Raw genomic sequence first — 21,078 nt, forward strand, 5'->3', positions numbered from 1 at the left:
AGATCTTGAACCTGGGTACAAATGAGGATAGAAAGGAAGTAAAGATTGGTACCACCCTGTCTGCTGAAGGAAGGCAAAGCTTGATAGAATTACTTCAAGAATTCAAGGATGATTTGCTTGGTCATACGAGGACATGCCAGGGCTGGATACAGAATTGGTTGTCCATAAATTACCATAAAGCGATTGTAAGCCCGTACAACAGAAACTGAGAAGAATGAGACCCGAGATGCTGCTCAAGATTAAAGAAGAAGTGAAGAAACAATTTGATGCTGGGTTTCTCACAGTGGCCAAATATCCTGAGTGGGTAGCAAATATTGTCCCAGTACCAAAGAAGGATGGGAAGGTACGAATGTGTCAACTATAGAGATCTGAATAGAGCTAGTCCAAAGGATACTTTTCCTTTGCCACATATAGATACGTTAGTGGACAATACTGCGGAAATTCCTTTTCTCATTTATGGATGGTTTCTCCGGCTATAATCAAATTAAAATGTACCCTGAATATATGGAGAAAACAACGTTTATCACTATGTGGGGGACGTTATGCTATAAAGTCATGCCGTTTGGATTAAAGAATGCAGGGGCAACCTATCAGAGGGCCATGGTGACGTTGTTTCATGACATGATGCATAAAGAAATTGAAGTCTATATCGATGATATGATTGTCAAGCCAAGACGGAGGAGGAACATATCGAGAATTTGAGGAAGCTCTTTCAAAGATTAAAGAAGTGCCAACTAAAACTTAACCCAAATAAGTGTACTTTTGGGGTGACATCGGGAAAACTGTTGGGATTCGTAGTGAGCCGAAAGGGAATTGAAATAGATCCCGATAAAGTAAAAGCCATTCAAGATTTGCCAGCCCCAAGAACACAGAAAGAGGTTCGAGGATTTTTGGGGAGATTAAATTACATCGCTCGGTTTATTTCGCAGCTGACCGAAAGATGTGATACCATATTCCGCCTTCTTCGTAAGAATGATTCAGGAGAATGGAGTGGGGATTGCCAAGAGGCTTTTGAGGCAGTAAAGAGATATCTTTCGAATACTCCGATCCTAGCGCCACTTATCCCAGGAAAGCCTTTAATTCTTTACTTGTCCGTTTATGACAATTCAATGGGATGTGTGTTGGGGCAACATGATCAAACTGAGAAGAGAGAGAGGGCTATCTATTATCTCAGTAAGAAGTTCGCTGAGTGTGAGGCCAGATACTCACCAATTGAAAAATTGTGTTGCGCTTTAGTATGGGCTACCAGAAGACTTAGACAGTATATGTTGTATCATACTACCTGGCTCATATCTAAGCTGGACCCTTTAAAGTATCTAATGGGGGTACCTGCATTGTCTGGAAGGTTAGCCCGTTGGCAAATCCTGTTGTCCGAATTTGATATCCAGTATGTAAGCCAGAAGGCAGTTAAAGGGAGCGTCATAGCAGAATTCATTGCGAGTAGGGCTTCAGAAGAATATGAACAGTTGAACTTCAATTTTCCAGATGAGGATTTAATGGCTATCTCGGAGGAAGAAACAATTGCGCTCACCGGTAAATACTGGAAGATGAACTTTGATTGTGCTTCAAACGTCTTGGGGCATGGGATTGGGGCAATCTTGGTCTCACCAAGTGAAGAGCATTATCCTTTTACCAGTCGGCTCAATTTTGATTGTACAAACAATATGGCTGAATATGAGGCTTGTGTTATGGGTCTTAGAGCAGCTATTGAACTCAAAGCAAAAATGCTGAGGGTATATGGGGATTCAGCTTTGGTAATTTACCAGCTCAGAGGTGAATGGGAAACGAAAGATCCCAAACTTGTGGAATATCGTAAACTAGTTCTGGGACTTATTGAAGAATTTGAAGAAGTGACTTTCAATTACCTCCCCAGAGAAGAAAATCAAATGGCGGACGCCTTGGCTACTTTGGCAGCTGCCTTTAAGATGAACGAGCATTCAAATATGATGCCTATTGAGATGAAGGCTTATGAGTATCCAGCCCACTGCTTTAACATTGAAGAAGAAGATGATAAAGGACCTTGGTACTATGATATCTTCCAGTATATAAGATATCAAAGTTACCCCGAACAGGCAACTGAGAATGACAAAAGGACCATTAGAAGAATGGCAGCAGGGTATGTGTTTAATGGTGAGATCTTATATAAGAAAAGTATAGATCAGGTCTTATTAAGGTGTGTGGACACTAAAGAAGCGAAAATGATTCTTGAAGAAGTACATGAAGGAATATGTGGCACCCATGCTAATGGGCATGTAATGGCCAGACAGATTATGAGATTTGGGTATTATTGGTCAACTATGGAAACTGATTGCATCAATTATGCCCGAAAGTGTCACAAGTGTCAGATTTATGGGGATAGAATGCACACCCCTCCTCATCCGTTGCATGTGATGACAGCTCCGTGGCCGTTTTCTATGTGGGGCATGGATGTTATTGGGCAAATTTTTCCAAAAGCGTCAAATGGTCATTGCTTCATTCTGGTAGCAATAGATTACTTCACCAAGTGGGTAGAAGCAGCTTCCTATGCAAGTGTTACCCAGTCAACGGTATGTAGGTTCTTGAAGAAGGAAATCATCTGCAGATATAGCTTACCAGAGAGAATTATCTCTGACAATGCATTGAACTTAAACAACAAGATGATGAAATCTGTATGTGAGCAATTCAAAATAAAGCATCATAATTCTACGGTTTATCGCCCAAAGATGAATGGGGCAGTGGAGGCGGCTAATAAGAACATTAAGAGGCTTATAGAGAAGATGACTGAAACTTATAAAGATTGGCATGAGAAGTTGCCATTTGCTCTGTTTGCCTATCGGACTTCTGTACGGACGTCAACTGGGGCAACTCCGTTTTCTCTAGTTTATGGGATGGAAGCTGTCCTCCCTATTGAAGTGGAATTTCCCTCGCTCCGGGTTTTATCGGAGGTGAAGCTAAATGAGGCAGAATGGGTACATGCCAGATATGACCAATTGAATCTGATTGAAGAAAAGAGATTGAAGGCTATTTGTCACGGTCAGATATACCAGAAGCGAATGATACGAGCACATGATAAGAAAGTTCGCCCTCGAGAAATCCACGAAGGAGATTTGGTGCTCAGGAGGATATTGCCCATTCAAAAAGATTTCCGAGGGAAATGGATGCCCAAGTGGGAAGGACCCTATGTTGTCAAGAAAGCCTTCTCTGGGGGAGCTCTAGTCTTAACTGAGATGGATGGGTTTGAATTACCTTATCCAGTGAATTCTGACGCAGTTAAGAAGTATTTTGCTTGAAGAAAAAAGAAGAAGAAAAAATGAGAAGAAAAAATGAAAAAAATAAAAAAAATAAAAAAATAATAAAAAAAAATGAATGAAAAAATGAAAAAAAAAATGAAGGTTCAAGATGAAAACTCAAAAAAGGCGTCTTGAAACCAAAGGAGGTCGAGTCGAAAACCCGCAAAGGGCGACTTGAGTTTTAAATTCAGAGTTCGTGTATGGTGGAGGATCTGAATTGTTTTTGGATAGTAGGAAGAGCTCCTGACATGGGTAACGACAATGGCAATTGGGGTTGAGACCAAAGATTAATAAGTCTCGATGGGGACAACCAGAGGAGGAATTGAATGCACGTGAGATTCAATATTGGTTTATGGCATCCAATAATGGGAGATTTTGGGGTTCAGAAAGAGTTTTGCACTCTTAGGTGTCATCACCATTTTGGAGATCCTTTTGACAGAAGCTACACTCGAGTCATTCTGACGGCGTGCCAGTTCAAAAGCATTTGTGTTATTGATATTTGAAGACACCTATTCTTTGGTTCTTTTCTGATTAAAAGTTTGTCATGTAGTTGCCTAAAAATTCTTCGCATTTATATAAATAAAGAGATATTTTCCCTTCTTAATTTCCCTTTTACAAGCATCTAATTTTGAAAAAGCTAAAACGCATAGCTTAACTTGTGGTACATGAGATCATTTTGTATTATTATGCAAAAGGTTTTGGAAATGCAGGTATTCTGAAGCTAGCAATGGTTTTACCCATAAGCTTGTAGGGTTGCGAAAAGCTAAAACTTTGGAATTCATAGACAATCTTAGCCATTAATAGATGACCCAAAGAAATTGTCATTTATCAAGAAGTTGGTCATGTGTACCGGCAGATTTCAAGAAAGAAAGAAGTCAAAGTCCTGTCGAGCCAAAAGATATGGTATTGAGAGTGTTAGCTGGGGTGAACTGGTCAAATGCTCTGTACCCGAAACGAAATTGAGTTCCATTGAAATCAAAAGAGATGATGTTCCTCTGAAGAAGAAAATGCATTAAATTGCACATTTGCATACCTTTTAGGCATGAGTAGGATCATGACATTGCATGATGACTTAAATATTTACAGGTTTCCCAACGATTGTTGAAGATTGTTCAAGTCTCATACTCTCTAAAGAAATAGGGAGCAGACACGTTTGTTGAAGATTTTTCGAGTCTCATACTCTCTGAAGAAATAGGGAGCAGACACGATTGTTGAAGATTGTTCGAGTCTCATACTCTCTGAAGAAATAGGGAGCAGACACGATTGTTGAAGATTGTTCGAGTCTCATACTCTCTGAAGAAATAGAGAGCAGACACGTTTGTTGAAGATTGTTCGAGTCTCATACTCTCTGAAGAAAATAGGGAGCAGACACGATTGTTGAAGATTGTTCGAGTCTCATACTCTCTGAAGAAATAGGGAGCAGACACGTTCGTTGAAGATTGTTCGAGTCTCATTCTCTCTGAAGAAAATATGGAGCAGGCACGATTATTGAGAATTGTTCGAGTCTCATACTCTCTGAAAAAATAGGGAGCAGACATGATTATCGAGAATCGTTTGAGTCTTGTACTCTCTGGAAAAATGGGGAGCAGACACGATTGACAAATATTTTCGAGTTTTACTCCCTGAAGCAATAGGGGATAAAACCAGTTTTATGGACGTTGCAGTGGAGCCGATTAATCTTTTGAATTTCTCATAATCGGACAAATTTGATCATCTAGTGATCTTTGCTATATTCTCGTTGCACGACAATGAGCAAAGAGGGGCAGCTGTAGATGCTCGATTTGTCCGGGATCTTTTCCGAAGTTGAATTGGATTTATTATCGTTTATATGATTAATGTTTGGTTATATTTATATATGATATATGAGCAACTAAGCAATTATAATGAATGTTAAGCAATTAAAATACATATGAGTATACTAATTAAATGTTTTATTACAGGGCCTATACCAAATTACAACCAGCTGGACCGAAGTGGCCCAAAAATCAAAATAATAAGGCTTGGATGTTCAAGCCTGTTTGAAGAACCCTAAAACCGTTAGGGTTTCCAGCTTATGGATCCAGCCGCCGCTTGTCCTGGACCGTTGGATCTGCTTCTCATCCAACGGTCCAGATCAAAGACCACTAGGGTTTCTGGTCAGGGTTCCAGCGCCGTCAAGCTACCACTGTTGGATCTGGCATCAGGATCCAACGGCTCACAACGTCCCAAGCATCCCGAGCCAGTTGTAGTCTCACGTGAAGCCAACTCTACTGCCAGACCACGCACGCCAACCGGACAATAGCTCGACTCCCCACAGCTGCCGCCCGTGATCTGCTCTCGCCAGTGCCCTGCAAACACACGAAACAAGAAGCAAAACGAGAGGCACGGAGAAATCGAGGAGAGAAAACCAACAACAAAAAACATATATAGAGAGTGACCAAGGTTCAAAAAGAGGGGGAAAAAACCATCAAGGATCATCAGCGAGAGGAGAGAAAACAGAAAGGGAAAACACACAAAAAAGAAGAAGGAGAAAACAACCAAAAATACTCGAACCAAAAAACGATCAGCAATCGGAGAGCAAAAACAACAAAAGGAAAAACGAAACCCTCACCTCCTTGAGTGAAAGAGTAACCATCACCACCATTTGAAAGTCGAACCCCGTTGGGTCACCAAGGGTAAGCTATCGATTCTTCTTTTGTTTCAGTGTTTGGTTTCATCGGGGTCTATGGGGGCTAGTTCTGGGTAAGTTTGGTCATGTTCGGGGTTTGGGGTACAGTTTTAACTCCTTAACGGAGTCTGTTGGCCACGGTGGTTGGCAATGGGCTTCGTGGTTGTGATATTTGGGTTGTGGGTTTCGTAAGAGTGAATGTTTAAGGCTAGAAAGGAGAGGAGGCTTTCATCGGGGTCTTCGTTGGGGTTTTCGGGAAGTCTGGTGTTAGTCTCGTGATGGGGTTGAAGTTTTCTGGTAGGGGTTTGTCTCGGTCTTAGACGGTGGCCGTGGAGATCTTTGGGTTTTCTGGCGGTGGAGGCTTTGGTTTTCGGGGTTGCAGAGGGAGTTTGAGAAGAGTGGTGAGGGGTTGTCTAGTTTAGGCTTGTTTTGGGTTGACCAGTTGGTCTAGGTGGTCTTCGGGGTAATGGTGGCCACCGAGGACTGGTGGCCAGCCGGTGGCGTTGAGTGGTGAGGGTGAAGTCTCGGTTGAACCAGATGAAGAATCGAGAGAGAGAGGATGAGAGTGAAACGGCGGGTTTGGTGAGGCTGAAGAAGAAATGAGATTAGGGTTAAAAAATCTACCATTTGGTTTGTTATAACGCCAAAACGACGTAGTTTCACGGAGGCATGAAACGGTAACGTTTGAGGCTAGGGGAGGAGAACCGGGTTTTAGGACGTTGGGCTAACATCGGAATAGGTCCTTCCTCTCTTGTTTCATTCCATTTTGGTCCTTAAACCGAGCTTTGTGGGAATTTTAATCTTACCTCCTGGTTTCCAGAGTGTTTTATTTTGGTCCCGTATCATGTTATGGCCATTTTCTTTCCGTTTTTTGCATTGGATATGTAATTTGAGAAGCTTTCAATTTGATCCTATGCAATATTTTGGTTATATTATGTTTGCAGTACCCATAAATGAAAATGTTATGAAAAAGGTTGTTGTTATTTATTTTTTATGTTTTAGTCCTTTTAATATTTTATGCATGATTGTTAGGTTAATTTAGATTTATTTTAAATATATGCATGTATATATTATTTCAAGCATGTTGTTCATACGCACGTAGGTGTAATTTATTTTTATGAGCATGTTTGAATTCATTCACTTTAATCGCATATTTAGTTATTTTTTGCATTAACATCACTTTGTATAATTTATGCATGTTGTCCTCATATGAAACTTGACCTAATTACATAATCGGATTAAGGGTAATACCCTTTTAATTTAAAACCGCCAGAATGGCTTTTCTTAACTTACAGGAAAGTTGTTCTTGACAATTTTAAATTACAAGTGTATCCCATCAGTGACATCAAAAATTCGATTTCTTCACTTTAAAATTTGGGAATGAAAGAAAAAGAAATATTCGGCTATTTAAATTATTTGAGAAAAGATCGTTAGAACTTACCTAAAGATCTGGTCTCGATATTTTAAATAATCGAATATCCTTTATCTTTCTAATGACTTGGTAATTTTAATTAAATCTGTTTTGTTGCTTTCCAATGTTTCAAATTTGCATTTTTTTTGTTTTAAGGGATCATAAATCAAATTAAATTCGAACTTGTAAAATTCGTTGCAAAGACAATAATTAATCGACGAGGTACCGATTTAGGGCGCTGTGGGGGTGTTAATCCTTCTCCACGCGTAACCGACTCCCGAACCCATATTTTGGTAACATAGACCGCAAATTTGTTGTTTTAATTAAAATTAATTTTTATTTAAAATGACAATATTTTTGGGTGCCCAATCACACCCTAATCAATGATTGGTGGCGACTCCTCGAACCATATGTTTTTATCGTAAAGAGATTTCCAAATTTTCGAAACGAGAGGTTTTCTAAAAATCATATTGTTTTTAATTAAAAATTCAATTGAAAAGAAAATAATTAAAAATAACGCGATTTTAAAAATCTCACCCCACCGTTTAAAAATCGTTTCGACACCCTAGTAGAGGGGGCGGGTCATGGCTGGGGAATCAGCGGCATGTTCCCTTTTAATCACTGTTTCTACATTTGGGACCGTTATCCTACAAACACAAACCCTTCTCTCTCTGATTGCGACACCCTATATTATATATTCAACCCTTTTGACTGATCTCTATGCCATAATTTTCTTTAATTTTATACCCAATAATTTCTTAAAATAAAATTATTTTTTTAAGATTGTAGAAAATAATAATTTTAATAAAAGAGAGAAAGTTATGTTTCTGCTTTAAAAAGAGGTTTCTGTCTGAGAACGCTGCACTAAAAAACATGTAAGAAATCATAATTGTCCGTTATAATTTTATAATACAAACAAAATCACTTAATTAAAAAAATAAAGAAGTTTATGTTGTTTCCTTTAATTTTCAAAGGAAAAATATGAACTCTTCGTAAAACAAAGAGTCGCACACACAAACATATACTTTATATTTCATTAACAAAATAAAGCATACGGTGTGGGTCCAAATTAATAGTAATTATAATAAGGAGACAAGTGTCAAGCAGTAAAGTTAAGCATGAGAAATCTTGGCGTTACAGCGAAGAGTACACAAACCCTAACGCTTATTGGTTTGTCTTTCCATCATATATGGAGCAAAAAAAGAAGAAAAAAAAGGGGTTTTATTTAACACTTAACCACCATGCTTATCCACACCATTAAAGGCTAATTATTCATCTAATTACTCTGACCTGGACTCGATCGTATCTGCTTTTGCATAACTTAAAAGTGGTTGTACATGTGGTTAGGGATGGACTGAAAACGGACGAAAATGATCGTTTTTTTTAACATTTTAGTAACCGAAAATTTTATTAAATGTATACATTTTTTAGGGTAATCCGAATTAAATTTTAGATTAAAATCAAAATTATTATGTTCTCAATAACAAATTATGTAAATTGCGTAACTATTCTGGTTGCAACATAAAAAGTTATCATTAAGAAACATTTGTAACATTATCGGTTGTAATCGAAATTATTGTCAATCAATGACGGATCTATAATTTTTTTATGGTGCACACACATATATAAATAAAACAAAATTTTTGTATGAGATATGCACCAATAAAATTTCAGGGTAGGCACAATCAATAAAATATGTAAATAGTCGAAGAAAAATAAGATTTCAGAATGAGCACGTGCTCACCCTAGGAAATGAATGGATTTGCCACTGTTATCAATTATACAACTTTTTAGAGTAGACATGATAACGTTTTAGGTTAAAACCGTGCAATGTAACATTCTCGGCTGTAACTCAAATTATTATCAATTATATAACTTTTGGAGTAGACATGATAATATTTATGCTAAAATTTATTATAAATTAACCTTAGTTTTACCCATGGCATAATAAAACTATCGACTAAAATTTTATAAATTCGTCTTTAAATATAAAATCTTACATCCATCGATGTGTGGATTTCTTCTGAATATGCAATAAATCCATCCACCATTAACCATTAAGCTATATTTTATTGTTGCACATAATTATATAAAAAATAATATTTCAAATGATTTTAAAATCAATTTGAAAATTTATGAACATAATTGAAGAATAGGAAGAGCACATAAGAAAATCGGTTGTGATAGATTTTATCCTCTTAGTTGTGCTATATAGATAATATATATTTAAGTTAAATTTCAAAGGTGCAAATTAAAGGAGGAATATGATACCCAATTGATTGATTTGTTAAATTGAAAACAAAAATTAAAGTTGGTATTAAATAAACAAATCATCATTTTTTTTAAAATGATATAAATGTCCATACAGGATAGTGAGATTTTTTAAAAATGCGTTACAATTGATTTTTTATTTTGATTTAATTAGAGAGAATTTTATAGTGTTTTGAGAAGATAGCTAGACGATATGACGTCTTTTCGAAGGACGGTCAGATAGTACAATGTCTTTTATGTAGAAGAAATGTAGAAGATGCCTTGTAATTCAAGTGTCTTCATCGAATACGCCATGTAATTCTATCGTCTTCTCTGACATATTATAAATAAAATCTTACTTGAAAAAATAAACTCCGGAGATTATTATTTCAATTTTTTTTCACCTCATTGTTTACCCAAATATAATCTTGAATGACTTATTGTTAATATACCTCAATTAAAATGTCATTGATTAAAAAAAATGATTAAAAATTTTAATTAGTTTTTAAAATAGACCTTTAATTTAAAAATTTTAAAAATAGAATCATGTGTTTAAAAATTATAAAAAAAATATTTTTTTAATTAAGAGTATACTTAATTAATTTTTTGACTAGAAAATTTAATTAATTTTTTGCACTAAATTTTTTAACAATTAATATTCATTAAGTTATTTAGTTATTGATAAAATTAAGGGTAAAATATATAAATGGTCACTGAACTTTTCAGATGCTTGCATGTAGATCCCTAAACTTTTAAAACTTACAATACAGTCACCAAACATTTAGTTCGTTTGTAATATGATCCCAGCATAACGACCGTTTCACTATCGTTAGGGTAAATTATATAAATTATCACTGAACTTTTCAGACACTTGCATTTAAGTCCCCCCAACTTTTAAAACTTGTAACACATTCATCAATTATATTCTAAACCCCAAATTCTAAAATGTTTCAATTATATTCTAAACCTCAAATTCCAAAATACTTCAATTACATACCCAACCCCAAATTCATAATTCATTCTCAAAATCTACCATAACAAATTGAACTTGAAGCAGCAACCCTAACCCATCAAAACATAACCCTAAATACTAAATTTCCCCACCAATTAACCCAATATAATCAACAACATTTAGTTCATTTTGAGTCCATAACAATAAGTGATTATGTTGGGTTTAGGATTTAATAGTTAGATTTAACCAACTATAAGTGAACAATACTCAATTCGATTTGAAAAAATTATTTTTTCGACTATAATTGATTCAACAAATTTGATACAAATTGACTTTGAGTTGTAATTTCATAAACTCAACTTAAAAAAAATTCAAGTTAAAATCTAGTTGTAAAATACAACTTGAACATCTAAAAAATTTTAGTAATTAGTGGATTAATTTTTAAGTCTGGTTCAATTCCCTTGACTCTGTATAATATATGTATATCACATATGAAAAAATATGAAGAAATATATGTACTGTATATGGTTAAAAAAATTAAATTAGAATCAAATAATATTATAGTATTATAAATATTTATAATTAAATTTAAATAGAAACTCAAAAATTCAATTCAATTCGACTTGATTTAAATTTTATAAACTCAAATCGAAAAAATTTCGAGTCAACTGTTTTATAAACTGAACTGGATTAGAATCAAATAATATTATAATATGATAAATATTTATAATTAAATTTAAATAGAAACTCAAAAATTCAATTCAATTCGACTTGATTTGAATTTTATAAATTCAAATCGAAAATATTTCGAGTTAATTATTTTATAAACTGAATTGAGTATTTAGGTCCAATATAACCTTAAACCCTAAACCCAACATAATCACTTATTGTTCACTTATAGTTGGTTAATTTTTTTTTCAAAATGATTAAGTTTTGAGGGTTTAGGGTTACTACTTCAAGTTCAATTTGTTATGACAAATTTTGAGAATGAATTGTGAATTTGGGATTGGGCATGCAATTGAAGTATTTTGGAATTTGATGTTTAGAATATAGCTGATGATTGTGTTGTAAGTTTTAAAAGTTGGGAGACCTAAATACAAGCGCCTGAAAAGTTCAGTGACAATTTATATAATTTATCCTAACGGTAGTGAAACGGCCGTTATGTTGGGGACCATATTGCCAATGAACTAAATGTTTGGTATCTGTGTTGTAAGTTTTAAAAGTTGTGAGACCTAAATGCAAACATCTAAAAAGTTAAGTGACCATTTATATACTTTACCCTAAAATTAATTGTAAAAGTATGAAAAGCTTCGTTGATCTTTTCGAAATAATCGGAGAAGTATATACACATTTCCCGAAAAGAAAGTGAAAAATCGAGGACGAATAGATGATGGGACGGAGTCAATTATTCGAAAACGACAACGATAAAAGGAATACACGTGGACAGGGGACCCCACATGGACCAAACAACGTGTAAACTCCAATTTGGCAAATTGGTTTGACGTGTACCGGCGAGAACCACCCGAACCGCTCGCAGATTGTCTGGAAAAAGAACACTTCTTTTATTTTTCTAGGTAAATTCTACGGGTGCTCACTTTTATTTTGTCTATTTTATTTGGTCATTAATTTTGAAAAATTTACATTCTGATCACTTATTTTATCATATATATATATATATATATATATATATATAAATCTGTAGTGAATACAAGATAATATATGTTTAAGATTTTCAATTATTTAATAATGAATGCTCACACCTCTGCATATGCGGTGTTCAAACCCGAAATCTCAAGGGACAACAACAATCCTTTAACCTTTACAATCTCTTGGTTCACACTACTTATATTATCAATATGTTTAGGGATGACAATTTCAACCCGATTGAATGATTTCTAACCGAATTCAAAATAATTGGGTCATTTTTTTTCTTAAATTTTTGGGTTTGGGTCATGTTAGAATTAGAGTGAAAAAATTCGATCTGACGAGACTCGACATAATATTATAATTATCCCTTATACATATAGAGATGATTTCAATAGTACTCTTTCTTATATTATTTTTTCAATTAGATATTTATTTTATTTAATAAAATGAATTTTTATAAAAAAAATATATATTTAAGTTGAATCAAGTACAAGTTTTGACCTAAAAAATTAGCAGAGCGTTCAGTCTAGTGGGGCCCTCCTAAATCCAAGTCGGATTGAATGCTGGTAGAGGACTTTAATGCTCAGATTGAGTTCGGGTGAACTGAAAATCTTACCCGACCCGATCGAACCCATTGCCATTCCAAATATAATTTTGCGTAAATTGCTAACGAAATTAAAAAACTGAAAATAAAAGTGACTAAGCTTTTTAATTTACCCTATCCTTTTTACAAGGAACAAGATCCAACACATCTCACGTGGTCATGTGGAGCCCACAACTTATGGTAGAATCTCGTAATTACCACGCATCTTCCGAGGACAAACATTTAATCCCCAAGTCTTCCTTTGAATAAAAAAAAAAACCCCAAAATTCTGCCGGGTTAACTCAAGCCAACCCTGTTGCCTGTTTGGAAGCAGACAACGAAAGAGACGGCAACAAACGGCGATAAGTAACGTCCATATCACACATAACGCCTCTCAACCGTTTCCCCAACCACACGCATCCCGATGCCTAATCAACCGTACGTATAACGCCGTTAAGTAACGGCATTTTATAGTTCGCCGTCAAAACGTCCGTCACGTTAACCCCTCAAGGATCCATTAACCTCCCTTCCTGGTTAAATCCCGAACTGGAGTTAATCAGCGAGTTAGTTAAATTAAGCCTTAAACACGCGATAAACATTTATTTCCACAGAAGAAAAACCAAACCAAAGAGAAAGAACCGGAGTTAAAAGGCAGACAACAAAACAGAGCCGCTTAATATTAGACTCGCGCGAAGCGATTTTAGGGGGGATTCTCTGCCTTTTCAGACAAAGAAGTGGAAAAGTTGAAGCCAAAAGCCTTTTTCTCCAGCTGAAGTAAAAGCGGTATTGTAACCGTTAAAGCGGTTTTCAGTTACGGTATTTGGATCTCGCGATCGTTACGGAGAGGGCAAAAAACGGCATGTCGAAGAGTCGAGCAGTTAAATCGTGTTGATGATAGCTTTGTTATTACTCATAATTATTTGGTGATTAGGTGTATATAATAAGCGATTTGGATGGTTTATTTGGTTTTTGAAATTGCTGCTCTGCTACTACTACTGCTTGTTGACTAGGTGAGTTAGATAGTTTTCAATGGCGAATAGAGTCGGATCGTTTTCGCAGACAAATAATGTATCCTCTGAAGGTAAAAGACATTTCCTTCTTCTACTTTATTTTTTCTGGAATTTTTTCTTTTGAAGGTTTTCATTTCCCTATTGTGTGATAGGAAACGGAAGGGATGATCTGTATATGGAGTTATGGAAGTTATGTGCCGGACCACTGGTTGAGGTTCCTCGAGCTGAAGAGAGGGTTTACTATTTTCCTCAAGGGCATATGGAACAGGCTAGTATTTTCTCTTTTTCCTTTTTTTGGATCTGATTTCTTTTTTGCGTGCTTGTTTTATTTGGAAATTAATTGTGTTTTTATGGAAATGTTCGAAACGGGTTGTTGATTGAATTATTGCTATTTTTGGTGGGTTTATTTTAGTTGGAAGCGTCCACGAATCAGGAGTTGAATCAGAGGATTCCGTTGTTTAATCTTCCATCGAAGATTCTTTGCCGTGTTGTTCATATTCAGATGCTGGTAATTTTCCATATCTGATTTTTCAATTTACATTGTTTTGGTTGTCTGTTTGGTTGATGATCAATTGAAGAACATTAAAAAGGAGAAGTGGAATAAATATTTGGATCTATTTGTTTTTATTGTTTTTGATCTTGAAGAGAATCTAAACCTTAGGATTTGAATAACTTTTTGTTTTTGAGTAATTAGTTTTACTGGCTAGATAAATAGGGTTTATTTTTTTGTCCGATGTCAAGTGATGTAGACAAAGTGGGTCATTATATTATTCTATCAACATGATTGATTTGGGGATAATTTTTATTGACTTTGCTGCTTCTAGGCTGAACAAGAAACTGATGAAGTTTATGCACAATTAACTTTGTTGCCGGAACCAAATGTAAGTAATCAATTTTATTCCTTTCTGGTTTGAACATCTCTCAGTATCAGAATGCAAAAACGAAGTTGTTTCTCTCTCTCTCTCTCTCTTCATGTTATGTTGTTTGAAATTACTGATTTCCAATTATGGTTTTTGCATCTATAGCAACCTGAGCCAACAACTCCTGATGAATGCCCTCCTGAGCCTCAAAGACCTACCGTGTACTCATTCTGCAAGGTTTTAACAGCCTCAGATACAAGCACCCATGGAGGCTTTTCTGTTCTTCGAAAACATGCCACTGAATGCCTTCCTCCACTGGTATTGTGTTCTAGATCAAGCTATTTGTTTTGGCCTTTTTCATTTTTTGTCAGAGATTTTCATCATATTGATTATTTAAAGTGATTTTCTTTCAGGACATGAACCAGGCAACGCCAACCCAGGAATTGGTTGCAAAGGATCTTCATGGTTACGAGTGGCGCTTTAAGCATATATTCAGAGGTAACCAAAACACCTTATTTATCGTTTTTCTCATTCAGACTTTTGACATTAAGGTGCCCTGGATTTGGTAGATATGAGATACTTTAAGCCTTTATGTTTGACCTCTCATTTTATGTTAAAGGTACCTCCACCATGATTGGGCAAATCATGATTTATTTGTTTATGATTGACTGAACAGGCCAACCAAGGAGGCATTTGCTGACAACAGGATGGAGTACATTTGTAACTTCAAAGCGATTAGTCGCTGGTGATTCCTTTGTGTTCCTGAGGTAGATGTCTTTTTTTTTTTTTCTTTTTTCATTTTTTGTCCACTTTGATGTTTTTCTGTTTCTCTGCATGTGTTCTGCCCTTTGCTTTTTGTGTTTATTTGTATTGTGGCCAATGAATTATTCATTTAATACTTGATCCCCTAGAGGAGAGAGTGGGGAGCTTCGTGTCGGAGTTAGGCGTGTAGCTCACCAACTGAGCAGCATGCCGTCATCAGTCATATCAAGTCAGAATATGCACTTAGGAGTGCTTGCAACTGCATCTCATGCTGTTTTAACTCAGTCCCTCTTTGTTGTCTACTATAAGCCAAGGTATAATATTTATCTATTTGCTAAAAATGAGATTATTATTTTATTTTCTCATATTTGTTTCATGTAAATATCAGGACAAGTCAGTTCATCATCGGGTTGAACAAATATTTAGATGCCCTTAATAATAAGTTTGTAGTTGGCATGAGATTTAAGATGAGGTTTGAAGGGGAAGATTCTCCTGAGAGAAGGTACTAGAACTTAACCACAGGATTGTTCTCAGTTGGCGATTTCTTTTAAAAGAAAAAAAAAAAGAAAAATCTTTTCTTTAAGTACTTACTCAACATTCCTTGATTGATAAGGTTTTCTGCAACAATTGTTGGGGTTGAAGATTTTTCTCCTCACTGGAAAGATTCAAAATGGCGTTCATTGAAGGTAACTTGTTCTTACATAATTTCTCCAACTTTATTTTAAATTGTTATGGCTGGTCATGTACATCTAATCTAAGACTTCTTAATGCTTCTCAACAGGTACAATGGGATGAGCCTGCCTCTATTCAGAGGCCTGACAGGGTTTCACCATGGGAGATAGAACCCTTTGTTGCTCCAATTCCACCAGCTCTGGCTCAACCGAATGCAGCTAAGAACAAACGGCCTCGACCGCCCACTGAAAATCCTGCTCTATGTAAGACATACTTTTCCTTGTATTATTCATCTATTTTTATACTTATGTTTGTTCTATCTGACTTGCTCTCTTTGAATAATATAGATATGTCAACAACAGCATCAGCTCCTTGGAATTCTGGAGTGATGCATTCCCATGATCCAACTCAGCGTAACATTTCTGCTGAAGCTAAAAGAAATGAGAATCATGTCATGTGGCATCACATGCGGGCACAAGTAAACAGTAGTTGCAGCTCTGTCTCGAAGACTCAAAATGAAGGAAGCTGGCTGTCTTCTGGCATGAGTGTTTCTCAGCATCTGTTTCCTGATGCAAGAGAGGATAGCAAAAGTGTCTCTGGTTGGCCTCTTCTTTCAGGCTTTTCAAATCCACAACTGAAGGATGATTTAACCTTTGATCCAATTGAAAAGTTAAAGAAATCTGAGACAGCAGCTAGTTGTCGATTGTTTGGTATTGAACTGATAAACCACTCTGTGGGCTCAACAACTCCAGTGGAGAGGACATCCACACAACTTTCTAAGGTGACTGCTGGTACAACTGAAGGACATGGTCCAACTATTCTGTCGTCACCCACTGATTCTGACCAGAAACCTGACAATTCAAAAGATTCTAAAGAGAAGCAACAGGAACAGTTACAGGTATCGGCAAAAGAGATCCAGAGCAGGCAAAGTCCTAATTCTACAAGAAGTCGTACTAAGGTATTGAAAGTAACATTTTCATTCGATTGAAAAACCATCTACTACTATGAAGAATTTCCAATAAACTCTCTTTTGGGTTGCATATGTGAACAGGTTCAGATGCACGGAGTTGCTGTTGGTCGTGCTGTTGACTTGACCATGTTGGCAGGATATGATCAGCTTATAGATGAATTAGAGGAGATGTTTGATATTAAGGGAGAGCTTCACCCAAGGAATAAGTGGGAGATCGTCTACACTGATGATGAAGGGGATATGATGCTTGTAGGCGATGACCCATGGCCGTAAGTTACTTGATGCATGCTATTTTCCTTTTTTTTTTTCATTTTGTAATAAAGAGAAGCCTCTTTCAGAATTTATCTTACCGTCTTATAATTTACATCCTTGCAGGGAATTTTGTAATATGGTAAGAAGGATTTTTATCTGTTCAAGCCAGGATGTGAAAAAGATGACCACAGGAAGCAAACTTCCCATGTCTATTATTGAAAGTGAAGGGACTGATTGACTCGGATTAAAGTAGCAACTTTTTTCCCCCTCTTTTCCCCATTCAGTACCTGTTGTTTGTTTTTTGTTGTTGTTGTTGCCAGTGGGAGCCTTTGTCTTTAACTTTTCAACTTATGAGTCAAGGGACACTGATCACTAGCTCGTTTTTTGGAGCTGTCTACCATAGGAGACTAAAATACATCTCCTGGATTTGAAGAACCAAGACTTGTTCGTGAATTAGTATGGGTTAGAGGCTAGGGCTAGGATCATGTGAATACTTGTTGTGGTGGGTGGTGTTTCTAGTCTTTTGGTTTCCTCTGCTTGTAAATATATAAATGTGTCGCATTTTAGTTTCCTTTAGTTGTTAGCCTCTGTGGGTCGGTCTTCGTTGGTGATTAGCCCCTTTTATCTGACTAGAAGATAGCCTGGATTAGGATATGAAGCAGTGAGCTGATTGAGGATGTCAAATCCTTTGTAAATTTTCATTGCTTTGCGAAACTTTAGACCTTTTATTTCCTTAAGCAGTGAGTTCATATGATTGTCATATTGGAGCTCATAAATTCTCTTTGATGGGGAGGTTAATATATACATTCCTATTGCCTTTCGTTAGCGTATCAAAGTGCTTTCTGCAGCCTTTTTCATCCAAAAATAACATCCATTTCAAATTATTTTTCAGATTAACATTTTTTCCCTTGAAGGACAGAGACACGTACAACATGAGCTTTCCTTGTTTGCCAAAAATATAGCATTACATGGAATTTAAGAACATGCTTAAATATCAAATTATATATTTATTAAGTGATTGAAGATGAGACTAATACATGTTGCTTCCGTTTGGCCTGTGCTCGTATAATCTTTAAAGTTTTGATGGACTTTTGTCACGTAAGCAGAAGGCGCAAATGCTTTCCATATGATGTGCTTTTGTCTTGCATTGCAATTAAGGGTGTCAATTAGAGAAATATTATGAAACATGTATTATTTTTGGTAATAATTTGCCATATATATTTAGGCTAAAAAACCCCTTTTTCACGTATTCCTTCATATCATGGAACCAGTTTAAATGTTCATCTAATGACAAGATAGACGGTAATAAATCATAAAGGCAATTAAAAAAACAAGAGGCGACTGGGGTGTAGTGATTTGAATTGAGGAAGAGTATCCCCAAATTTGTGAATTTTCCTCATGTCCCAGAGTAATGCATCTTCAACTTTATAATGCTCTAAGCCAATGCTTATTCGATATCATTCTTGTGAAAAGTATTGGTATCTGATTCTGAAAGATGTTGGAGCTCTATATTCAAAATAATTGGATCTTTTCATTGTCCTTTTTCTGGACCATGAGATGATGTTTGGTCTATATGCAAAATAATTACGTCTTTTCTTTGTCCTTGTTCTGAACCATGATCAGTAACATGTAGCTGTCTTTGTTTTTTATTCAGCCACACATGAATCTCAACGGAGATTGGGGTCCATGAACAATTGCAGCACATTTCTCTTCCTCTCATTCGGCCTGTATATATCACATTACAAACTTACATATTAGTCATCCAAAGAAATATGGAAGGCCCAGGTTTAAGAGGAGGCAACACCACCAATGCTCTTCCACTTCATTCGTCGCCGCTGAGGCGAACACCCTTCAACCTTTGTGGCAGTTTACTTCTCTTCCATCCTAGCTCTATTGTACCACCATGTCCAAAACCTTTCTCTCTACCAAACAACCAGCTTGCTCTCTTTCTCCATCACCCTTTCTTTGCTCATCTCTGATCTTGTTCTTGCCTTCATGTGGGCTTCGGCACAAGCTTTCCGGATGTCCCCAATTCTTCGTAAAGTGTTCCCTGAAAACATAAAACGAATCATCAAAGATGAAGATTTTTAGGGTTAGATGTGTTCATATGCACGGCTGATCCTTACAAGGAGCCACCGATGAATGTGGTGAATCTCTGTCGTTGATGGCTTACGATTATCTGGCCGATAAGCTTTCGATCTATGTCTTGGATGATAGAGGCTCGGCTTTGACTCTCTTTGCTTTCATGGAGGCTGCTAAGTTGGCAAGTTGGTGGTTACCATTTTGCAGGGAACACAACGTAATGGAAAGGAGCCCCGATGTATATTTTGAAGCTAATTCTCATTCTGAAGACGTGGGGAAACTGAGAAATCAACTAGTCTGGAGGTGATCCAACAGTATTTTTCAGGAAGTCCCAAAGATGCTGCAAAGAGCCTTTGTGGTATGAATATGCTCTTTATGAAAACTTTTCTTTGCCTTTTAGCTTTATATTATATAATCTGGAATATAGTTTTTGTACCTATTGAAAATGGATTATGCTCGGAGAGATTTTGCTTTACAGTTTGTCCTACGACAATGAAGCGCATCTGCAGGCAGCATGGGATCTCCCGATGGCCATCTCGCAAGATCAACAAAGTTGACCGTTTCGTATGCTAAAATGTGCTGTTGAATCCGTCCAAGGTGCTGATAGAGCATTTGGTTTAGCATCACTTGCCTGTAGTCCATTCACAGTTGCTGTTGGTTCCATACAATGGCCAATCCGTTTGAAAGGTTTCAACCAACAAAACTCACCAAACTCCAATCCTTCGGAGCCTCAGGGTGAAAAAGATGATTTCTTATGTGTAGGACACCAAGAAGTAATGGACAAGCTTTGGTGGAAGATTGGTTGCAAGGAGGGAGGGCATCGAGCCAAGAACTTCTCTCAGCAGAATGGGATTTCGCCGGACATGTATAAAAGGGAAGAAGTGCCAAGGTGACAAAGAGAAGGGGGCGTTAAGATGCCTACTTCTCAGGGTCCATGTCAAGGTAATCCTGAAATTGAAAATGCAGGCACTAAGGATCCACTCAGTTCCATCCATGATCGATGCTTTAAATCACACGATCCTCCTGAATTTGCCTTTCAAAATTTAGTGGAACTGAATATGTCAGCCACATTTTCAATGCCTGAAGCCCTTGTGGCTACAGAATGTCAAGAGCCGTTTGAAAGTTTGCTAGTAGAGGGTGCCGGAAGTTCTAAAGACTTCAGAAACCTGTGTCCTTCAACAGCAGAAATCGGCATAGATGAGATGCCACCTCCTTATTCAGATTATCGTCTGAAGCAGTCCACAGCTAAGCGGCAAATGAAGTGTAACCATTAAGGCTACTTACAGAGAAGACATAATTAGATTTTGGATCTCCTTAAATTCTGGTATAAGGGAACTGAAAAAGGAAGTGGCCAAGAGGCTGAAGCTGGAGGTGGAAAGTATTTGAACAACGATAATGAATGTGTTTTTATAGCTTGCAATTTCGACCTTCAGGAATGTCTTAGATGTTTCAAGATCATTGGGCAGCAATATCGTCAGACTGTATGTTGACGACATGGTGGCCAATCTAAGGAGTTCCTGTGAGAGTACTGGAGATTATCATTAGGCTGTAGATATAATTTAGAGTATAATTTGTATTGTCCTAGAATTCCTGCAAGTGAAAGTACAGATTTTAGTTCCAGGAGCTTTCTCAAGTTGTAAGAAACCATTCTTTTAGCTAATAAAACTCCCAATTCTCATCTCTGCTAATAAAATTACAACATAGGAATACT

General features: G+C 36.6%; 1 protein-coding gene and 1 pseudogene across 2 annotated transcripts; both read left to right on the forward strand.

Moving 5' to 3' along the window:
- Window positions 1-4,109: 4,109 nt before the first annotated feature.
- Window positions 4,110-18,024, forward strand: LOC120192064 (auxin response factor 9-like). 2 transcript variants are annotated; one of them, XM_039194919.1, is made up of 16 exons: window positions 13,684-13,840; window positions 13,922-14,037; window positions 14,182-14,277; window positions 14,594-14,650; window positions 14,701-14,703; window positions 14,795-14,947; window positions 15,043-15,127; window positions 15,306-15,396; window positions 15,541-15,705; window positions 15,780-15,893; window positions 16,005-16,077; window positions 16,173-16,326; window positions 16,411-16,503; window positions 16,579-17,021; window positions 17,115-17,302; window positions 17,409-18,015. In XM_039194919.1, the coding sequence occupies exons 1-16, from the start codon at window positions 13,789-13,791 to the stop codon at window positions 17,521-17,523; spliced, it is 1,998 nt and encodes a 665-aa protein (XP_039050850.1). In that variant the 5' UTR covers window positions 13,684-13,788; the 3' UTR covers window positions 17,524-18,015. The 2 variants fall into 2 exon arrangements, with proteins under 2 accessions (XP_039050849.1, XP_039050850.1); XM_039194918.1 differs by lacking the exon at window positions 14,701-14,703 and adding an exon at window positions 4,110-4,113 and having other exon boundaries at window positions 13,783-13,840; window positions 16,411-17,021; window positions 17,409-18,024.
- Window positions 18,025-19,449: 1,425 nt separating this feature from the next.
- Window positions 19,450-21,055, forward strand: LOC120191854 (annotated as a pseudogene).
- The last annotated feature ends 23 nt before the right edge of the window (window positions 21,056-21,078 follow it).

The sequence above is a fragment of the Hibiscus syriacus genome, unplaced genomic scaffold, assembly GCF_006381635.1.
Source record: "Hibiscus syriacus cultivar Baekdansim isolate YM2019G1 unplaced genomic scaffold, ASM638163v2 tig00116971_pilon, whole genome shotgun sequence".
In the NCBI taxonomy this organism is placed as follows: Eukaryota; Viridiplantae; Streptophyta; class Magnoliopsida; order Malvales; family Malvaceae; genus Hibiscus; species Hibiscus syriacus.